This window comes from Haplochromis burtoni, unplaced genomic scaffold (assembly GCF_018398535.1).
Source record: "Haplochromis burtoni strain Fernald_Lab_line unplaced genomic scaffold, NCSU_Asbu1 Contig_81, whole genome shotgun sequence".
Taxonomy (NCBI): domain Eukaryota; kingdom Metazoa; phylum Chordata; class Actinopteri; order Cichliformes; family Cichlidae; genus Haplochromis; species Haplochromis burtoni.
Genome location: NW_024582442.1, coordinates 39,792 through 61,455, shown reverse-complemented (window position 1 = coordinate 61,455; position 21,664 = coordinate 39,792). Strand labels below are relative to the sequence as shown.

General features: G+C 40.2%; 2 protein-coding genes across 2 annotated transcripts in view; one reads left to right on the top strand and one right to left on the bottom strand.

Moving 5' to 3' along the window:
- Positions 1-98: 98 nt before the first annotated feature.
- LOC102294452 (centriolar coiled-coil protein of 110 kDa) lies at positions 99-4,688 on the top strand. Its single transcript, XM_005925361.3, has 9 exons — positions 99-296; positions 1,785-1,894; positions 2,282-2,398; positions 2,536-2,637; positions 2,717-2,833; positions 3,176-3,249; positions 3,337-3,402; positions 3,522-3,581; positions 3,724-4,688. The coding sequence occupies exons 1-9, from the start codon at positions 227-229 to the stop codon at positions 3,797-3,799; spliced, it is 792 nt and encodes a 263-aa protein (XP_005925423.1). The 5' UTR covers positions 99-226; the 3' UTR covers positions 3,800-4,688.
- A 5,120-nt stretch (positions 4,689-9,808) lies between these two features.
- LOC102294160 (nuclear GTPase SLIP-GC) overlaps positions 9,809-21,664 on the bottom strand; it is a 33,747-nt gene continuing 21,891 nt past the window's right edge. The window contains exons 3-15 of the mRNA XM_042222190.1: positions 17,896-18,096; positions 17,646-17,818; positions 16,518-16,572; positions 16,342-16,429; positions 16,132-16,253; positions 14,094-14,270; positions 13,849-14,003; positions 13,613-13,730; positions 13,373-13,481; positions 11,839-11,969; positions 11,638-11,719; positions 11,468-11,550; positions 9,809-10,993 (exon numbers count right to left, since the gene is read on the bottom strand). Of these exons, the coding sequence (XP_042078124.1) occupies positions 11,477-11,550; positions 11,638-11,719; positions 11,839-11,969; positions 13,373-13,481; positions 13,613-13,730; positions 13,849-14,003; positions 14,094-14,270; positions 16,132-16,253; positions 16,342-16,429; positions 16,518-16,572; positions 17,646-17,818; positions 17,896-18,096 (1,485 nt within the window). The 3' untranslated portion in view covers positions 9,809-10,993; positions 11,468-11,476. The remainder of the gene's footprint in view (positions 10,994-11,467; positions 11,551-11,637; positions 11,720-11,838; positions 11,970-13,372; positions 13,482-13,612; positions 13,731-13,848; positions 14,004-14,093; positions 14,271-16,131; positions 16,254-16,341; positions 16,430-16,517; positions 16,573-17,645; positions 17,819-17,895; positions 18,097-21,664) is intronic.

The window sequence follows — 21,664 nt, the reverse complement described above, 5'->3', positions numbered from 1 at the left end:
TGTGTGTGTGTGTGTGTGTGTGTGTGTGCTTGTACATCTGAGTTTTATATGCCTTTTTAAAAAGATTATGAGCAGAGCATTAGTGAAATACAAATAATGTTGTGTGCGGTGTGTTTAGGAGCTTGAGGAGACAGAGAGAAGGCTGAAGGAGCAGGGTTCTGTACGTCCTCTAAGTGCAGATGCTTGTGGCTGGAATCGTAGGTCTGTGAACGACTGCCATCCTATCATGAGCCCCTCGTGCCCGGGACTAAGTCCTGTCCACACACCATCAGAACGATCACCTGGACACAGTATAGGTATCGTTTTAATAAACTTCTGTGCTCAGGATTGTAAAAAGTGTTCACAAAAGACACATGAATGTCATGGTTCATTTTCACCCACCCCTTGCTGAAACAAAATGTTTAGATTATAATTGTTAAAAGTTAACTGCATTAAGCTAAGGTTAGCTCAAATTCAGTACAATGACATATGAGATGAAGTAAATTAGGAGAATATTTAAACTGATGAAGTGCATAGAGGCACTTGACATGTTTGAAAAACTGTCATCCTAATATGAGCCATTGTTGAGATATAGAGCACATCTATACAAACAACTAATATGCTGAACCCTGTATGCAACAGCTAAAATTACAAGATGGAGAAGCTGAATTAAATATGAAAGTCACTGTGCAAGTGTTTGCCACTGTGTGCAGCAAAGCACGCAACCACTGTGTGAGGTTGCGTTGCGGTCACTTCTGAGCTGATGAGCAGGCTACACATGATCAGAGCAGGAGCTGACTGAGAACGCATCAGAGGGAGGCAAACAGAGCTATGATAACTCGAGCATGCAGCTATCTGAGAGTTCAGTTTCTTCCTCACACCTCAGATGCACAGCAGTTTTTTTGCATCTAGATTCATGTGTGTAGAGCGTTCATAGCATCAGCATCATGTTTTTGCTTATTTGTTTTATTGGGTTGAAAAATAACTAAATAAACTTGTGATCATACTTATGGATCACCATGGCGCATACCATTGGCCATGTGAGTTATTTATGCAGAGGAAAAAAGTGAGTGTGAATGTGCCTGACGTCGCTGTGTGTGAGTGCGCTGTGTAAAAGTAATTGTCTCCAACTATGAGAGGTGATTCTGCAGGTCACCAGCTATCGTTGTGGGGAAAAAAAAGAAAAAGGCAGTAATGAGAATAATGAAAATGTCTTAGTTTTGTCACTTTTAGGTGAAAAGCAGACCTGGATCAATTTTCCACACGCAGCGGTCGGAAGAAAATTATAGGTTAACATCATTGGAAGTGATCAGGCCAAGTTTCTGGCTGAATTGTTTACAGCGTCATGTGTCCCTCAACCTAACAGTTACTACCATAGGCTACCAGAAAAAGGGTGGTGAAATGACCTTTTAAATGAACCAGAACTGTCCCTTAATTATATACAAGACAGTAAGAGACATAATTGTTTTTATTAATATAAGGATGGTGTTTTCCTCACTAAACTGGAAGTGCATTTTGTCGTTAGAGCTTTTGTTTTTCATACAAACAGCATTTCACACATCAGCACAAATATAGCTTAGAGGTGAAGTCAGGGAGTAGAGAAACAGATCAGATACACTGACTACTCGCTGAAGAACAACAGTGATTACTTTTTAATGTTTTCGGTCATTGTTATTGTCTGTTATTTGCCTTCTAAATTCTGTGTCCTATAATATCAGAAAAAAAACAAAATGCTAGTGTTTGTTGATGGGATATGCTGCTCGTTTCAGCTGCGTCTTTAAAATATCTACTGTTTCTTTCTCCAGGTTTGCCCAGTCCTGTCCCTTCTAGTGCATCCTCTCCATGTCTTCAGCCTCCTCTTTATCTGTGGGGTTCCACGTGGGGGGCTAGCAAACCTCGGGCGAGGCAAAGTCTGGTGTGTAAACACTGCAAAACAGGAATAGCATTGGCAGCCAAATCCAAACTTCAGCACACTGGCTGAGCTCATTAAACATTTAAATACATGTAGTATATATACTGTAAAGTGTATATAATGAGTGTATATAAATTTGATTTATATTGTAAGTACCATTGTTTCTTTTACTCTGTTACATCCATAACGCTGTGAACTGTTGTAAATCTTCAAAGCAAAGACCAAATAGAAGCTAAAAGTCTTCTTGGTATGCAGTCTTGCAGCAACCTTTTATTGTAATTGAGTCTATTTTTTGTCCATTAATTCAGAAAACGTGTATGTATGTGAAGACTGATATCATTTATCTTAATATCTCACATTTTCTCCATGTTCTTCATTACTTTCTCCCAGGTTCTGACAGCTGATCAGCAGAAAGCATTTTGCAGAATTGGTGCTATCACTCGCGGCTTCCTCACACGCAGACTGCTTAAAACGGAGAAAGTCAAACACCTCCGCCAAACCATTATGGTGAGTTCCATTTCATGCCTTCATACACAATAAAAGAGTTACAGGAGTGTAAGAAAGTTTCATTTTAGATTATGACGTTAGTGACTGAGTGTGTCTAACTGTGCACTCTCTCTCTGTATTTATATGTGTGCCTTAAGGATACGCAGGAGTTCATCCGTTCATTTCAAACTGAAGCTCTACAGAAGAGAAGCGCCTACACAGCACAAGATCTCGCCCTGCAGGAGAGAGTTAGAGCCCAGGTATGACTGTGTACTAAACCTCTATAGCCAGCAGAGGGCCATCTTTATTCATGTTTCTCCTTGTTTGTTGTTCCCTCAGTTACGTGCAGCCCTGTATGACATCCATGACATCTTCTTTGAAATGCCTTTGGAGGATCGCTTAGCATTACTGCAGCAGGACAGAGAGCTCCGTGTGGAGAGGAAGCTACGAGACATGGTAACATGAACACAGTCAAGTAAATAATCAAGTATCCAGATTTAATCAAGAGAAGGTGATCGTTATTGTCACTGAAAATATCCCTCTGTCCTTCTAGAGCCTATAAACTAAGCTTTAGTTTGTTCAAACACTGGAGAAAGTTTTATGAAGCCATGCATTCTGTGTCTGGAAAGGTTCGTCCAGACACTCGTGGCTTATCTTGTTGTTATTAATGCATTGTTTGTAATATAGCACCTTCTCACAAAAGCAATTGTAAGAAATTGGTTTGTGACTGTCTTTGACTTTTTCAGTATTCTGAGTTGGTTTTTTTTAATAAACTATAAACTACATTCACTCCAACAGGAGAAAGCCAAGTGCCCCAAAGAGAGAGTGGCTCTTTCTGCTGCCACACAGAGGTCTCTGGACAGGAAAAAGAAGTAAGACAAGAAATGAAAACACGTGTTTTACGTTCATGCTGTTGAGATCCAGTGATCAGTGGTGTACAGTATGTGGTGCTTCTTTAGGGTTGGTGAATCTCCAGCACAGACTAGGAAGATGCAGCAGAAGCCAAAAAGCCCCATTACCAACAGGTGTGAGACACAGCTGTGGGATTTTATTACTTTTTAATTCATTTTGTGTTTCCCTCGATGTAATTTCTAGATTTTTGTCCCCAGACGTTGTTTAGATAAATTCATTATTCCTTTCCTAGAGTCTTGAAGCCAAGCCAAGGACAAAATGCCTCTGTCCCAGGACAGCTTAACCGTCAGGGGTGAGTCTGTACTGGTACAGATTGTAAAACACTTTTTATAAAACACCAATTGCCTGAATCGCATATTCATGAAAACAGCAGTCTTCAGACACACCCTGCTTTTGACGTATTTAAAGTCACCACAGTGACTTTTTTCTCTTAGGAGCTGGTACAGAAAGACCCCAGAGGAGAGGGTGAAGCGCACAGAGAACCTGAAGAAGCAACACTCGCTGGGCTAATTCATGACACAACATGCCCCGACCTGTGAACTTGAATATTTAGTATTTTAATACAAACCTTGTACCACTGAACTTTAGTCAGCGCTGCTAACCACATGATTGTCCTTCAGTTAGCTTTGGAAATTCACATGAATGTATTCACACACAAAAACAGCTGATTGTTATGATGAAGAAAAGAATAAGTAGCTGTAGTTAAATGTAAGCCACAAGAAGCTCAATTGAAAACACGTAAAAACATTTCTGTGCCTGAGTACTCTGCCTTTGTTGTCTGTCATGTTTTAGCATGCATATATTTAATATCAAGTGCTTATAGCTGTAAGTTGCACACAGACAGTCACATAATGTAGTTGTTCTGAAAATACAATATTTTAATGTATATGATTTATTCCTTCAAGGGCTTTAATTACCAGTTCGTGCATTGTTTTGTTCTTTATGCTGAGTGTACTATAAAATGTATAGTACTCTGAGTCTGACTCTGAGTCGTATCAGGGTGTTTTAGTATTTGGTTTAAATGCCTAATGAAACGGAAAAAAGATAAATATCTGTGTTTACACTCTGGCATGCTGTTACATTAATGTAGCTTCACACGACCACAGATGCACAGCCGGCATTCAGTGTGGACTTTGTTTCAGAAATGACTGAAGAAAAATAAATTTACAAGACCAAGAAACAATATAAGACATTTTAATGAAATAGTATTTCTGAAATATTGTGTGAACTGATGCGTTCACTGCAGCACCACGCTGACTTCATATTTGTGCACTTGTAGCATTCAGCATTGATGTTTTTCTCCCACATTGCTGTGTGTGTCTTTTAAACGATGATTTATTTCATTTAAAATGTCAGATTGTCTTTTTTCTTCAATGTCCAGAATAAAATCTGAAATTATTTAAATTTTCATGGAATTTAATTCATAATACAGTTAAATTATAACCTAGCTAAACTAAGCTAACTATAACTTAGCCATAAGTTTTTGACATGAGCTTCTTTTCTGTTGTTTGCTTTACCGATGTTTCATGACCCAGTAAATACGTTCAGCATGGTTTCAAACAAGGATCCTACTTAGATATTTAATTCTGGCCCATGATAAGGTAATAAAGCCACATATGAACAGTGGTCATGTTTATTTTTCAAAAATCTCTAAAAATAATTTACTGTATTTACACATCCTTTTTTTTTTTGATGAAATTGACTATATTTTAATCTACTCTGAATACCACCACAAATCCAGAGTGAAGAAGGAGACCAAACAGATTTTTCCAGGCATATTTACAGCAATAAGACTTTAATTATAATAATTTTTATGTTGCAGGATACAAACATTCTTGAGCAAATCAATTTGTATTATATTCAACAGACTTGCACACATTCCAACATTAAACAGAATAAGTCTCATCATTCATTACACAATAAAATGTGGTAATATGAAGCTTTGTGATCCATTTTCTCTGTAATAGTAATCTGTGTCAGGATGCAGCTAAACCATATTCATCTAGTTGGCCTGGATTTTTAGCCTGCATGCAAAAAATGTTTTTATGTCACAATAACATGAATTTCATTTCGAAAAGAGGCACAACTGCTATATATTATAAATACATGGTGAATACAAAGTTAAAAAAAGGCAAGCTTGTGGCTGTTTACAAATAATTGCATAATCTACAGTACGTGTCTCCTCTATATGCAAAAAATACGTAATAGTAATGAGTGATATAATCCTACATTGTGCTGACTACATTATCTCCACACTGTCACACCAAAAGAAAACGTAAGCCACAGATCTCGCACACATTTGAACAAAATGGCTCCAAACTGCTTTAAAAAAGTTAAATATCCGTAATTTTTCTAAGATTGTGCAAGAAATTTTGTTTTTCATTTTTTCTACTGTCGTCAACATAAATAAAGGTTTTTAGTTTCCTGTAGTTAAAACAGCCATTTGCCATGACAGACAGTGACATAGCTGTGCTGGAACTAGAATACCTCTCATATGAGTTTGGTAAAGACACCAGCCGACCATCCACATATATGCATTTACACCTAACATCTTTCAAGAAGAAGGCTTTGAGTCAGTTTTCACTTCCACAAAGATATTCTGTGATGCACTGTCAGGAATCATCTAGCTGCCTTCTGCATCATCCATCCATCCGTCCGTCCGTCCATCTTTTTTTCACTTATGCGGGGCCGGGTCGTGGGGTCAGCAGCCCAAGCAGAGAAGACCAGACCTCCCTCTCCCCAGCCACCTCCTCCAGCTTGTCTGTGGTAAGACCAAGGCGTACCCAGGCTAGCCAAGAGATACAATCTCTCCAGCGTGTCCTGGATCTGTCCCGGGGCCTCCTCCTGGTGGGACATGCCCAGAACACACCTCACCCAGACTTGCACACATCCTTGTAAGATGCCCGAACCACATCATCTGGCTCCTTTCGAGGTGAAGGAGCAGCGGCTCCACTCTGAGCCCCTCCTGGAAGGGAGAGGCCAGCCACCCTTCGGAGGAAGCTTATTTCCGCCTCTGGTATCCACAGTCTTGTTCTTCAGTCATAAGCCACAGCTTGTGACCGTAGGTGAGGGTAGCGACATGGATCGACCGTTTGAGAGAAATTGAGAACTTCGCTTTTACACTTAGGAATAAAATTATTAAATAAAGTTGTCATGGTGATTGTTATATACACATTGCAATTCTGCTCATTAATTAGTTGGCACTCTGTGTAATGAGGGTTGTTGGGAAATCAGTTTTACCCCAGTTCTTTTTATTCCTCGAGCATCCAGAGATGGCACCGGACTCAGTAGTCATTTTCACAAAATCTTTATTCATCTTCATTTAAGCATGCACTTCTAGAAGGGAAGACGAGGCCGGTGTCCCTCTCCAAAATCTTCACCCTTTGTTGTTGAAGACCAGCTTTATAGAAGGACCCCATCATAAAACCCCCACAGTGTGCTGCAAACTCTGTCTGTGTCTATGTGCACGAGCACATGAATGCTACTTGTGCGCGTTCCCTAGTGTCTATGTGAGTGCTCGTGTGTGACTGTGTGCACATGAGTGACTGTGCGTGACAGTTAAAACACTGTGGGTGTAGGTAACTCCCTAGAAGTCATAAAACCCCCCCCCATACATCCTCTGGGGAATTTCCACTCAGCATTAACTCTTCTCTGTTTTACTTCACAGCTCAAGTGGGGGAGGGGTACAATCTACTCCTAAATTCACGACACAATCAGCCTTTATATATTGAGGGCAGTGTCAGTGTCTCTACAACAGTTCTACATTCTATGATAACACATTTCTAAACTCTAAATCAGCTAAATATTCTACAGGGTCAAAAGCATCAATTCAGTGCTAAGCTTGAATTGAATTATTGAGACTGACATAATGAGCTGTAGAGGGATTTGCAAACATGCAAAAATTCTGGGCCAAGCGAGTCTGAACAGAATGTCCGGACTTAGATAATAATAAGAATCAATAGGCAGCGAATTGCCAGCTAATATTAATACAGCAAGGCTAGAGAGCGAGGTGTTTTTCTTTCTCTATTCTGTTTCTAGGAAAAGGAGCAGATGCAGACAAGGTCAGATGTGGATACAGTGGGGGAGAAGATCCACTCGGGAGACAGAGGTGGGGGCGTGGGCAGCTAAATTAACGCAAGGCAGCAGCTCTCATGTTTCGAAAAAATACTGATGTCAGGGAGAAACCAGGGAGACAGAGAAGAACGTGTTCCAGAAATCATATAACACTTGTTTTTGTTGTGGTATAAAATTGTAATACCTGCTTACAGGCTCATCATTTTTGTGAAGCAGACCTCTGGTTCACATTGAGGTCTAGCATGCTGAAACTTCAAGTGCTGAAATGAATTTAATCTTTTAAAAGACCGTTTCTCTTTCTTTAAGGAAGCAGAGGAGAAAGACTAACTCCAATACACTCAGCTCTCTCTTCACCAAGATGGATTGGTACAGCTTCTGCATCACTGCAGCCGCAGCACCAATCCGTCTGTCAGTCTCCCGCTCCCCTCTCCCATCACTCGCAAACAAGATACTTAAATTCCTCCACTTGGGCCAAGAACTTGTCCCTGATCTGGAGTGGGCACTCCACCCTTTTCCAGCTGAGGACCATGGCCTCAGATTTGGAGGTGCTGCTTCTTATTCCCACCACTTCACAGTCAGCTGCAAACTGTTCCAGTGTGAGCTGGAGGCCATCACTTGATGAAGCCAACAGAACCACATCATCTGCGAAAAGCAGAGATGAGGTGCTGAGACCATCCAAGTGAAAGTCTTCCATCACTTGGCTACGACTAGAAATTCTGTCCATAAAAATTCCGAACAGAATCGGTGACAAAGGGCAGCCCTCGTGGAGTCCCTCATCCACCGGAAACAAGTCTGACTTATTCCTGGCTATGTGCACCAAGCTCTTGCAACAGTTCTACAGTATAAAGATTGAATGGCCCGTAGCAATGGGCCAGACACCCCATACTCCCGAAGCACCTCCCACAGGACACTCTGAGGGACATAGTCGAATGCCTTCTCCAGGTCCACAAAACACATGTAGACTGGTTGGGCAAACTCCCATGGATCCTCCTCAAATATCATTAGTTGGATAATTCTGTTAATTTATGTTGATTTGAAGAAATGTTAAAAATAGGTTTCCAGCAACATTGTGTGATGAAATTGTGCAAAGAGTATCTCAGTTATTATAATTTTTGAAGGAAAGATTTAAAAATTATTTGAAATGACAGTTGTTGTGTCATCTTTGGAGTTGCTTTACACAACAAGTAAACTGGAGTTTATTTTGTTGATGATGTAGTCATCATCTGCCTTAGACTGGCCTCTCGCCCAATGGTAGCTGCTATAGGTTTCTGAAACCCTTGATAAAGATAAGCGTCAGAGGATGGACATAGTTATCATTAACTGATTAGCCCTGTGGTAAAAAGGCTGCTTCTCTGATAGACGACAGAAGAACTCGTGATGAAGTGAAAAGCCTACTTACTCTAAAGTGAGAGGCCATTCCTGTCTGAAAGGTTTACAAGATAAATCTTAAGGGTCAAGAGATGATTAGTTTTTCTTAACTGGCTTGGCACATTTGTCCAAATATTTTTAGCTCCCTCAACTGTTCATCAATGCAGTAAAACACCATGTTTAACCACAAAAAGACTCCAACTTAAATAAACAATGTTTTCATGTCAAATAATAAGTAATTGTCACAAAAACAAGAGGCTAATCTAAGACTATGTAAAACATCATAAATAAAATATAATAAGGACAAAAATAAAATACTGATATACAGAAAATGTCCTTAGTTTTAGATTGTAGAGTAATTTTTGTGTAGTGTTTAAAACTACAGTAGTGTGAAACCGTATTTGTCCCCTACCTGATTTTCTTTTTTGTTTTCTTATATGTTTGTCACATTTTAATGTTTCAAATCCTCAAACAGGGCATTTAGGAAGGAACGCTGGTTTGAATGGGGAGTCGAGGAGGGCATTTACGTGAAAAGGCAAAGATCATCTCTGAATCGAGGAGGGGGTATAAGGGTACATCTTTCGCCATCTAACAATGCTGTGATTGTAGACATTCCCAAAGTCTGGGATTGGTACTCAAGGCAACTAATCAATGGTCATGACAATTTGCATATTAATGATCAAGAAACTGACCTCGCAGTCCATTGTTTATTCAGTGGGCTGGTTTCAGTCCTTGTGCAATGTGCTGTTTATAAGGTTGGAGAAACCTGCAGTCAGCTGAGACTGAAGAAGTCACTTGGATAAGGATGTTTCAGATGAACAGAATCAACCTTTTGGGACCTTCATTTAGAAACTCCATTTTGTCTTTACTAGTATTATTTTTGTTTGATTTTTAAATTTGTTTGCTGTTCTGAAACACTGAAGTATGACAAACAAGAAAATAGGAAATCAGGAAAGGAGTAAACACTTTTTCACACCACTGTATGTTGGTCACGCAATGCAATCAATTTTTTGGTGATTTTAGGGTAAAAAGATCTGGGTTAAAAACAAATTTCCTATCTAATGATTACAATAAATATTTGCTTGCACGTAAGATTTATTGAACAGTATACAATATCAAATACATGCATTCTTTTAGAATCAGTACAGATAAGGAAGCAAGAAAGCTAAATGATATACTAGCTGCATCACAGTGTGCTGGATTAATTAACATTTAAATGCTCTATGCAACAATCTCAGTTTTGTTAATCTTTTTCTTCAACAACTGCATGGTCACTTAAAATTATGAGATGTAAATATCTTTGTATCACCAGTGTAATAAAGGAAGCACCTCAGTACCTTTTTGTAATGACATCACTAAGGTTACAGGAAACATGACAGTAAATGCTAAACGTGAATGAACTGTTACAGGAAGAAATAAAGTATGGTGGGTGGAAGAAACACGAGAGAATTACTGAAGACAAAAATCAAAACAGGAATTTAACAATATGCACAGAAGTAATTAAAATTGTAAACATTTAACGTAACAAAAAATAACAAAGAAACAACCTGAACCTAAACTCAAACTGTAATATATTCACCAATAATTCCAAACCCAGAAAAAGCTAAATGGCAGGGAGATGACAGAAGTAGCTGATGATTTCCTGCAGCTTTACTTAGAGCCATTTCTCACTATTTGTCATGTACACATATTGTATAACTGCAACAAACAAGTATTTGTCATTAGAACTGTGATGTAAAATTGGTACCTTTTCAGTGCTGGATGAGGCTCAATGTTTAACTGATAAGCACTTACATTAAAATAAATGTTCCCGTCCCAATGAACCAACAGTATACACGTCAACTTAAAACATTAAATTATGATATTTAAAACAAGCAAAAAAAATCTAAATGCTTTTGGAAACTGTAATCTCAGACTCTTACAATTAAAACCATAAATCTCAGGTTTGAATGGGGAATGCATTACATGTCTTCACGCTCTGCTATAAGGGATTAAAAACTACTACAAATTTTTAAAAAGAAAGAAATCAAAACATGATTTAGACCCTCGTGATTAACACGATATTATATTAGCAGTGTTAATTGATATCTATAATATTCAAGATGCTTTTTGTATAAAATTCATTAAAAAGTCAAAAGTACACATCAACACAACATTAAAAGAGAGCAAAACAAATATTACTGTGATAATATGTAAAGACCTCGTGTCTCTAATCAGTGTTTCCTCAGGGATGTCCTGTGGGTTATCAGGCCTCAGCTGTTTCTGTGGAGCAAATGAAAAATGGGTGCTGGATGGATCAGTTAAATTTAAATAAAAACCAGTGCTGTCACCGTTAATCTCGTTAACGTGAACCGATCCATGTTAACACGTCAAAACTGGCAAATCCCTGTTAACGAGTTAACGAAGATTAGTCCCTGTGAGGGGTTACTCGGCATTAGCGTGTTAATGCAGCTTAAACGCTTTAACACTAACATGATTAATAATTAACTCATCTGGAGATCGGACTGACTCAAAATCCTCTGAATGTTTCTGTCAACGCATTTCAGGCAGTTTGTCCGAAGTTTGTCTTTCTGCACTACAGATGGGTTGAGTGCATTAAAATGTTTATCGTGTTAACTTTGATGACGCGTATCAACGTGATTAATGCTAACAGCACTAAAAACATTGTTGAAAATAATCAGAAAAATAATTCATGATCACAGCCTTTTAAACAATTTGTGACATTTTAAGATTTACCCGGTGTGGTTACTTTTTTTCATCTTGATCGCCATTAAGTTCATCACAGTGTTTCTTCACCATCTCAAGATGTTCCAAAACATCTAGACACAAAGTATTTGTTTTTATTAAATATTTATTGTTAGTGTTTGTATTGAGAGGATTCCTAATACTTTATGTATTCTGTTTACCTGGCAGTGAGCAGGCCTCAGTCTTGAGTGAGTGTTCAATGGACTCCTCCATGGTTTCCTCCAGTGTCCTCAGGACAGTTTCCTAATTTATCATCAAAACCTTTGTTACTTTTTAAATAGGCAACTATTGAATCCAAGAATAACTGGACAAGAGATAAATTATTGGTTTGATATGTTTCAAGACTGCTTGGAAAAAAAAACCTTCAAATCGTTCAACTGCTCCAACATGGCATTTTTTGCCTTTTCAAACATGTCCATCTTTGACTCCACATGTCTCTCAATAGTGTCCCTCATCCTCTTCAGGGAGCCTGCTCCTTCAAATGCTGCTGCTTCTACAAGGAGACAATCATTTTCATGCACAGTTGAATAGAAATACCGAATTTTTCTAACCATAAGGCGCATCGGATCATAAGGCGCATTAAGCAAAACAAAACAGTAAGATAAGTCAAACTTTACTCAACTCATTCTTCTTGCTTCCTCCACTTCCGTATGTGAAATGTGAAAATGAAAATTACCTGAAGCGCCTCAATGCTATGCTTTATATTAACCAAAATGTCATATAACTGTATAGTGTAGTATTAAGTGGACACGGCCCTGATAATAAAGGCATTAGACTACGTGTCCTTTAGTGGTAGAATGTTGGAGACTCTCGCCCACACTCGTCTGTAGAAGTAGATAACAGGGAATCATCTCTCAGTGGAAATGTACTAGAATACTGTGGTTTAGACTAGAGTGAGACAGACTGTAATAAAACTGTTAAGCGCACACTTCCATTTGGAGATTCACTGCAGTGTCATGTAGGACGCATCTCCCTTCTGGAAGTAATAAAAGTGTAAAATGGTCTAGTGAGCAGTGTGTTGTCTTCCATTAGATGTGGATGTGTTGGTTTATTTCATTGGATATTTTTGAGTTTATATGAGTTTAGCTGCTGCTGTAATATATTCGGTCTCATGGCAATTTATTTGTTACTACAGACTGCTGGCAACACTGAGCATCTAGGTGGCAATAAAACGGCCGGCGGTGACAATCCAGCAAAGTGGAAGCATCTTGTCCTCCTTCCTGTATCCCGACCGATACACCATCTTGTTAGCTGCTAAACCTAAAAGAACTAACCCTCACCTAACACTTCTCAACATTCAGTAACCCTACAAAAGTCACTGCTGTTTAGTTTGCTCTCTTGATTTATGTCTGAAGTGATAGCAGAGCTGTACGTTTTGATTTTTTGAGAAATCTCTCAGTCAGAACATGGTATATCATATTTAGGTGGAAACTAGTGAGCTAACGTCCTGCTAACTTCTAACCCAGTTAGATTTGATAAATTTTGTTTTCATGGATGTCTGGATGTTAAACTTAATTGTTACATCTGGAAAAGCAGCGACAGTGACCATTTTATTAAAGATGAAAGAATTCAGACAGCTTTTAATTCTCAGTGATGCTGCACTGTTTGACTTTGGAACCTGAAGCGGCGTTTGGGCCCGGATTACTCTATGAGGCTCCTGACTGCGATAGCCGCAATGTTCAGACAATCCATCAAGCGGTGCGGCTTCGCAGCTTACCAAAGTCGTACTAAAACATTTTTTGACAGATTTTTGAATGCCGTGTACCACATGAAACGGTTGGAGGTCAGTAAGCACAACCAGAATTCATATATAAGGCGCACCGGATTTTTGAGAAACTAAAGGATTTTAAGTGTGCCTTATAGTGCAAAAAATAAGGTAATTCACCTCTTTCTTACCTTTGTAGCATCCTTTCATGTTACTCCTGATTGTCTCTGTCAGACTGTTGTAGATCAATTTCTTTTGTGTGAGGATGGTTTTATTGAGCTTTGTCTTCATTTTTTTTTCCTTAGAAACATGAAATACAGATTAACATTATTTAAAACAACATCAAGGTAAAATAACTACAAGTTCAGTGTTTGAATTACTTTCTAATAATAGCTAAGCTAACAGGTTCATGGATAGGGAAGTTCTTTTACCTCGGTCTGGAGAAATGTCAGTTGCAGTTCGACATTTTTGTACTTTTCAATCAGTGAATCAGTGTTGAGTGAAAACGCCTCAATGGCCCCATTGAAATGTTCACATTTTAGGTTGTTTCTGAATGGGGCAAAGATGTGGTTTATAATAGCAGTATTAGCAAGTTTATGATATATTGCAATTTGGACACATGTATTGTTGTACATATTGATGCTGTTCAGAATTCAATTATTCTCACGGGAAGGTCTTTCTGAATTTTTCATCAATGCTTTCAGTCAAATAAGACGCTAATATCATGTTGAGGTCTTTTCGCTTCCCTTTTTTTGGTTTCTGGATGCCAACATTCTTAACTGCATACTTTAGTGTCCCGTGAAAAGATCTGCCACTTGTTTTCTGAAACAAAACAGAATTTTTTATTTTTTTTTAAACACATGATCACAAAGTATCCTTAGGTTTTGTTCCAGTTGTAATTAAAACTCATACACTGGGGTATAAGAAGGACCTCAGTTTTCTTTCACACAAATTTTGGGATTTTTCAACTCCGTCACGTAGGTGTTGTTCAAAAGCTTTTGTAATGTCTTCAATTGCTTTTTTGACTCGATTAAGTTGGATGCTCAAGTTTCCCTCAAGGACTGCACACACATCGTTTTTTTGTTCAACCTGAAATACAAGAAAGATCATTATTTAAAGCAGTAAAACATCACATAATGGCTCTCGACTCGCTTTTGAGGCGGTCTTGACAAACCCAAGTTTTTAACATGAATCTCATGCATAAGTTCAGTCAGATAGGTCTGTCATCATTTGTCTGCCTCCGTCTATTCGTTATGTCACTTCCATTTTCCCACACTATTGAACTCATTACTCTAGTCCAATGATTTTTTTTTTTTGCCTTCTGCAGGCCAATCAGTCTCTGTTCTCTGTGCTTTTATATGCTCTCTGTCATTCTGCCTTACAGACTCTCATCCATGCAACTCGCCTCCTCCCCATCTTCACCTCACCCTTCACTCAGAGCTAGGGCTGGGTATCGTCACTCATTCCTAGAATCGATTCGATTCCGTTTCACAAGGTCCCGAATCGATTCGATCCACAATTCGATTTGATTCGATTCAATTTGAATCGGGAAATTTTGCCTCAGACATAATTCAGATCATGCATCAGTACATTTCTATATTTTTATATCTATAAAAAGAAATCTGACACTTGTGAGACATAATCAAAGGTGTGAGCGTCACAGCAGATGCCTTTGTGTCAAAGTAGTTGAGGATAAAACACAGAAAAACATGAAGGTGATTTTCCTGGCCCTGGATCTTATAAAAATATTCTGCAGTAGATCAAAAACGAAACAAAACCATTAATAACCATATGAACATTACGTGATGCTGCTGACATAAAGCAGAGATTTATTAGAGACACAGCTGAGCATTTTGCAATTTTGAATAATTTTAACAAGTTTAAATTCGTTCAGCATTCAACAGCAGAAATGAGGCTTTCTTTTCAGAAGTAAGTAAAAGGAAAAAACAGCGGCCGACAGCGCTGTAAACAACGGTAGATTTGTGCATAACAAGCAAGCGAATAATGCAGAAAAAAGATTTTTAGACGGGAAACTGATCTTGAAGTACAGACAGAGAGAGAGAGAGAGAGAGAGCTGTGCATGTAGTGTGATTTTATCGAGGTGGCAGCAAAACAATAAGAGGGAATTCATGACGATGTTTATATGAAGCGTAGTTTGCTGCTTCTTTTGCTGCTGGTTCGGTCAATATTGTTTGGAGAGAGATAAAAGCTACAGCTTCAGAATCAGGACAAAAAGGGCGTAAACACAAAGCGCGGACCCGCCGACGGATCAGAATCAGCGAGCTGTCGGTTTTCAGCCCCGACTGTGTCCGGGCCGTCGGGTGAGAAAGGCGACATCTCACTGATTCTGATCCGTCGGAGGCTCCGCGCTTTGTGTTTACGTCTTTGTGTAGAATCCGTGTTCCTGCTCTCATTTACTGTTTTAGCTGTTTGGTGGTTGTTGAAATTTTGTGAGGTTTAACCTGAGATTCTGGCATTTCGGGCAAAATAAATTTATATTAAAAAATCGATTCAGGATTTTAATGAATCGATATCACGTTATCCAAGCGAGAATCAATTTTAATCGATAAATCGATAATCAAAACCCACCCCTACTCAGAGCCCCATCCACACTACCATCTTCACTACCCCAACAATCTAGACTCTCGGGGTCCTGTCCTAACTCCCATCATTTCATCTGTGGTCTCATTGGTAAATAACTATTTAATCAAATTCTGTATCTCAATAAATAATATTCAGTTCTTCCAAATAATCTCTCCTTTCGATCACTAATAATAAATTACCACATATAGATTTATGATGTCCAGTATCCCACATTTTCAGTGAAGGTCAGCATGTCTTACAATATATGTTAGTAAACTTTAGTGAACATTTTATGAACATTTTTATTTTATGCATTTTTTATAACCTTTAAGAAGATTATGCATGAGGCTTTATTGCCTGATCTTACCACTTCTCTGCTTTTGGCTCCTTGAATCAAAGACAGAATCCCATGAGCTCCAGACACATAGTTTGAGGTCTCTGAATGAGCGTCATTTAGATTTTTCAAAATTTCCTTGAGTTTCAGTATTTCTGTTAGAAATTGAAAAAGAAATATAAATCTGAGCAATACATTTTCTGTTACACAAAAAATACCATCACTGGTAGTGACTTCACCTACCATTGACATCTGGATTTACAATCTCCCCTTTGAGGAACTCTTTGGTGCTCACTGTGAAGACTTGGAAACTATCCTCACTGAAGTGATTCTGAGAACATTTTTGTTAGTCAGTTTTTATTTTTGGACCGTTTAAGAAAATAATTGTTTTAGATTTTGCTGTCAGATTGTAAATTTACCGTAATCGTTTTCCGCTTTTTGAATTCATTCATCACTGCTTTCTTGACTTTGTTTCTTTTAGAAAGGAAATAAAAATTGGATGTAAAAGTAATTTATTGTTAGTATTGTAATGGAAAATTTCAATTATTCTTATTTAAGGTTCAAGCATTTGTGTGCATACTTAGTTGTGGCACTGTAATGAAAACTTCCACCGAACAGTCTAAAACTAGATGAACTTATTTCAGCCTCAGTAGTTGAAAAAATAACTCCTTTTGCAGGTGGTGATAATGCCAAGAGCATGAAACAGGATACGCATTGTTCAGTTAGGTTTCAGAGCGAGCTGCGTCACGTGCTGTATGATCACTTTCGGACTTCCTCACTTTTTTGAGGAATAAATAAAGGTGAGAGCTGCACTTCTGTTTCAGAGACTGCATGACGGCGCCTGACTGTGTGTGCTCTCTCTCATGCGCATGATCAGAGCGTTCTCACTCCCGAGGCGTAACATGTCGACGTTTTGTCACGTCCCGCGGCGTTCCTGAGGAACGCGAAAGGAGACCTTCGGCGTTCTTATGGTACGCGGCGGGTTATGGCTGGAATCCAGTGCAATGACGCTCCCGCGGTAATAGACGTTCCAGCCCTGTATTCCAGCCCTAAACCTAACCTTATCCCTAGCCCTGACCATAACCTTATTCCTGACCTTAACCAGGACTTTAATGATGTTAAATAGCGTGTTTCTAAGCGATTTGAAGAAAAAGAGCGAACATGTGTAGGTTCAGTCCAGACGGTTCTCATATTTCCTCTTTTTCCGAGGTCGTCATTTAGGAACGTGGTGGGTAGCCGAAAACGTAATATGTTGACGATTTGTCACCTAGCGTAAAATGTTACGCTTTGGGAGTGAGAACGGGTTGGCATGATATAAGAATGTTCATTACAGCTGAATGTGTCTGTGGAATTAAATTAAATTTCTACAACAGCATTTATCTATTTAGAAACTTATTAAAACACATATACATAGATTTTTTTTAAATGTATAACTTTTAATAATGACTTTTAAACAACAAAGCAACAAAAAAGTGAAGTGTATGGTCACCATGTGTATCTGTGCCAAACTTTCTTTGTAATTTGATTTTTTTGTATATTTGACTTACATATCATCTGGTTTTTCATGATCTGACTTGGTGCAGATAAAATGAATTTGCTGACACTCGCCACCATTTCCCAGCAGGCTGCTGGCATCTTCCAGGACTTCCCAGGCGTCGCTTTCTGATGCTGCTCGAGTCATTTCAGTCACAATCCACACTGTAGAACAACTGGCAATAAGCTGAAAAGGAAATGAACGTATGTAAATTATAAATAACTAATGCTTTGAAGAAACATGACATGACTTCTGTGAATTACCTCTTTCCACATTTGATCTCTGCTTTTGTTAGAGTCACCTTTTCCAGGAAGGTCCATGAGTGTGACATGATCAAGAAAATCATTGTCTGGCACTTTGACAGTCACACACTTCACAAGTGGCCAGTACCACCTCTTTACTTCTTCTGTCTCATTTGACTCACTTCTTGTATATCTCACAAATTCTTCAGACAACCCTTCAGCCTGCAAAAAACAACAACAACAAGATAAATACAAGCCAATTGAATGTGTGTGCCCATAACAAAGGTTTTAATGATTGCATGAAAAAGAAGACGGGAAATTAAAATAAGACATCCTATCTCAAAAATCTGAAATGAAAACCAGGAAAATAAATCCAAAGTAATTCGATTTTTTTATTTAAAAAAGAAAGAAAGAAAGAAAGAAAGAAAGAAAGAAAGAAAGAAAGAAAGAAAGAAAGAAAGAAAGAAAGAAAGAAAGGAAACCTTTTTTATATTTTACTGTGGATCACAGTAAGTGGCCTGGTTCTTATATAGTGATTTCTTCTACTGCATGTAAACATTTGAAGCACTTTATAAAACTTGCCTCATTACCCCAAGCACTTTTTCTGGGTATGTTATTTCTAGCTAACATTTACAAACATTCATTCTCTGATGGATGCATCGAAGATCAGCTTTACAAATGTGAAACTCTTCAACACCTCCACAAAGAAAACAAGAGACAGTTGTCCATTGTGTGTGTGTGTGTGTGTGTGTGTGTAGGTGGTTGTGGGTGTGTGTATGTATGTATGTATACATCTCACTTACACCCTGAGCTGTTTCCTGTTGTTTTCGTTATAAGGCCAATGATCATGAGTTTCACATCCTGAGCACATCCTGTACCATATGCAGTTACAAGCAGAAAACTTCTTTTAATACCCTATGATTTGCACATTTCTTAACTTCTGGATTTTTGTTTTATTACAGTACTCCATTATAAACCAACATTAACAAGACAGACAATATATATAATAATATAATATATTAATATATTATATAATATATATATATATAAAAAACACCCAGCACGCCCCTGCGGGCGGTTTATCCTTCAAGCTCGGGTCCTCTACCAGAGGCCTGGGAGCTTGAGGGTCCTGCGCAGTATCTTAGCTGTTCCCAGGACTGCGCTCTTCTGGACAGAGATCTCCGATGTTATTCCCGGGATCTGCTGGAGCCACTCGCCTAGCTTGGGAGTCACCGCACCTAGTGCTCCGATTACCACGGGGACCACCGTTACCTTCACCCTCCACATCCTCTCGAGCTCTTCTCTGAGCCCTTGGTATTTCTCCAGCTTCTCGTGTTCCTTCTTCCTGATATTGCTGTCATTTGGAACCGCTACATCGATCACTACGGCCGTCTTCTTCTGTTTGTCTACCACCACTATGTCCGGTTGGTTAGCCACCACCATTTTGTCCGTCTGTATCTGGAAGTCCCACAGGATCTTAGCTCGGTCATTCTCCACCACCCTTGGGGGCATCTCCCATTTTGACCTCGGGACTTCCAGGTTATACTCGGCACAGATGTTCCTGTACACTATGCCGGCCACTTGGTTATGGCGTTCCATGTATGCCTTGCCTGCTAGCATCTTGCACCCTGCTGTTATGTGCTGGATTGTCTCTGGGGCATCTTTACACAGCCTGCACCTGGGGTCTTGCCTGGTGTGATAGACCCCAGCCTCTATGGATCTTGTACTCAGAGCTTGTTCTTGTGCTGCCATGATTAGTGCCTCTGTGCTGTCTTTCAGTCCAGCTTTGTCCAGCCACTGGTAGGATTTCTGGATATCAGCCACCTCCTCTATCTGCCGGTGGTACATACCGTGCAGGGGCCTGTCCTTCCATGATGGTTCCTCGTCTCCCTCCTCTTTCTTGGGTTTCTGCTGCCTGAGGTATTCACTGAGCACTCGGTCAGTTGGGGCCATCTTCCCAATGTATTCTTGGATGTTCGTTGTCTCATCCTGGACTGTGGTGCTGACACTCACCAGTCCCCGGCCCCCTTCCTTCCGCTTAGCGTACAGCCTCAGGGTGCTGGACTTGGGGTGAAACCCTCCATGCATGGTAAGGAGCTTTCTTGTCTTTATGTCAGTGGCTTCTATCTCCTCCTTTGGCCAGCCTATTACCCCAGCAGGGTACCTGATCACGGGCAGGGCGTACGTGTTGATGGCCCGGATCTTGTTCTTACCATTCAGCTGACTCCTCAGGACTTGCCTGACCCTCTGCAGGTACTTGGTGGTTGCAGCCTTTCTAGCGGCCTCTTCATGGTTCCCATTTGCCTGCGGGATCCCCAGGTACTTGTAACTGTCCTCTATGTCTGCAATGTTGCCTTCTGGTAGTTCAATCCCCTCAGTTCTGACTACCTTCCCTCTCTTTGTTACCATCCGACTACACTTCTCCAGTCCGAACGACATTCCAATGTCATTGCTGTATAGCCTGGTAGTGTGGATCAGTGAATCGATGTCTCGTTCACTCTTGGCATACAGCTTGATGTCATCCATGTACAGGAGGTGGCTGACAACTGCTCCGTTCCGTAGTCGGTATCCGTAGCCAGTCTTGTTAATGATCTCACTGAGGGGGTTCAGGCCTATGCAGAACAGCAGTGGGGACAGAGCATCTCCTTGGTAGATCCCGCACTTGATGGTGACTTGTGCTATGGGCTTGGAGTTGGCCTCTAGTGTTGTACGCCACATCCCCATTGAGTTCCTGATGAAGGCTCTTAGGGTCCCATTGATCTTGTACAATTCTAGGCATTCCAGTATCCAGCTGTGGGGCATTGAGTCATAGGCCTTCTTGTAATCAATCCAGGCAGTGCACAGGTTGGTCAGTCTGGTCTTGCAGTCTCGGCTGACTGTTCTGTCTACCAGTAGCTGGTGTTTTGCGCCTCTGGTATTCTTGCCAATTCCTTTCTGTGTCCCCACTCATGTATTGACCCATGTGCCTGTTCATCTTAGCCGATATGATGCCTGACAGGAGCTTCCATGTAGTACTGAGGCAGGTTATTGGTCGGTAGTTGGAGGGGACCGGTCCCTTCTTGGGGTCCTTGGGGATCAGGACCGTCCGACCTTCGGTTAGCCATTCCGGGTGTCTCTCGTTAACTAGCAGCTGGTTCATTTGTGCTGCCAGACGCTCGTGGAGTGCAGTCAGCTTCTTTAGCCAGTAGGCGTGAACCATGTCGGGCCCTGGTGCTGTCCAACTCTTCATACTGGAGACCCTTTCTTGGATATCTGCCACTGTGATGGTTACTGGACCCTGTTCAGGGAGGTCGCTGTGGTCTGCCCTCAGATCCACTAGCCACTGAGCATTGCCGTTATGGGTTGCGTCCTTCTCCCATATGCTCTTCCAGTATTGCTCCGTCTCCAGCCTTGGTGGTGCTGTTCTCTTATTATTGTTCCCTTGCCACTGAGAGTACACCTTTGCTGGTTCTGTGGAGAACAGCTGGTTTATTCTCCTGCCTTCTATCTCTCTGGTGTACCTCCTCAAGCGGCTGGCCAAGGCTGTGAGTCTTTGCTTGGCAGTTTCCAAGGCCTCAGGTATGGACAGCTTGCTGTATTTCTTATGCACCTTCTTTGTCGCACCTTTCTGCAACTCCGTTAGTTGGCTAACCTCCCTCCGTGCTACTTTGATCTTGCCCTCTAGCCTCCTTCTCCATGGAGGGTACTGCCCCTTGTGGCTGTTCAACTTGTAGCCAAGCATCTCACTGATCACTGCTGCCGTATTGTAGATCAGCTTGTTAGTGTCGGTAATCGTGGTTGTAGGTATTGC

What these genes read in the sequence shown, in the direction of transcription:
- LOC102294452 (XM_005925361.3), top strand. Translation starts at nt 227, where the DNA reads ATGAGCCCCTCGTGCCCGGGACTAAGTCCTGTCCACACACCATCAGAA. An exon ending in ACCTCCGCCAAACCATTATG is followed by an intron (nt 2,399 to 2,535) that starts GTGAGTTCCATT and finishes GTGTGCCTTAAG; the next exon opens with GATACGCAGGAGTTCATCCG. An exon ending in AGAGGAAGCTACGAGACATG is followed by an intron (nt 2,834 to 3,175) that starts GTAACATGAACA and finishes TCACTCCAACAG; the next exon opens with GAGAAAGCCAAGTGCCCCAA.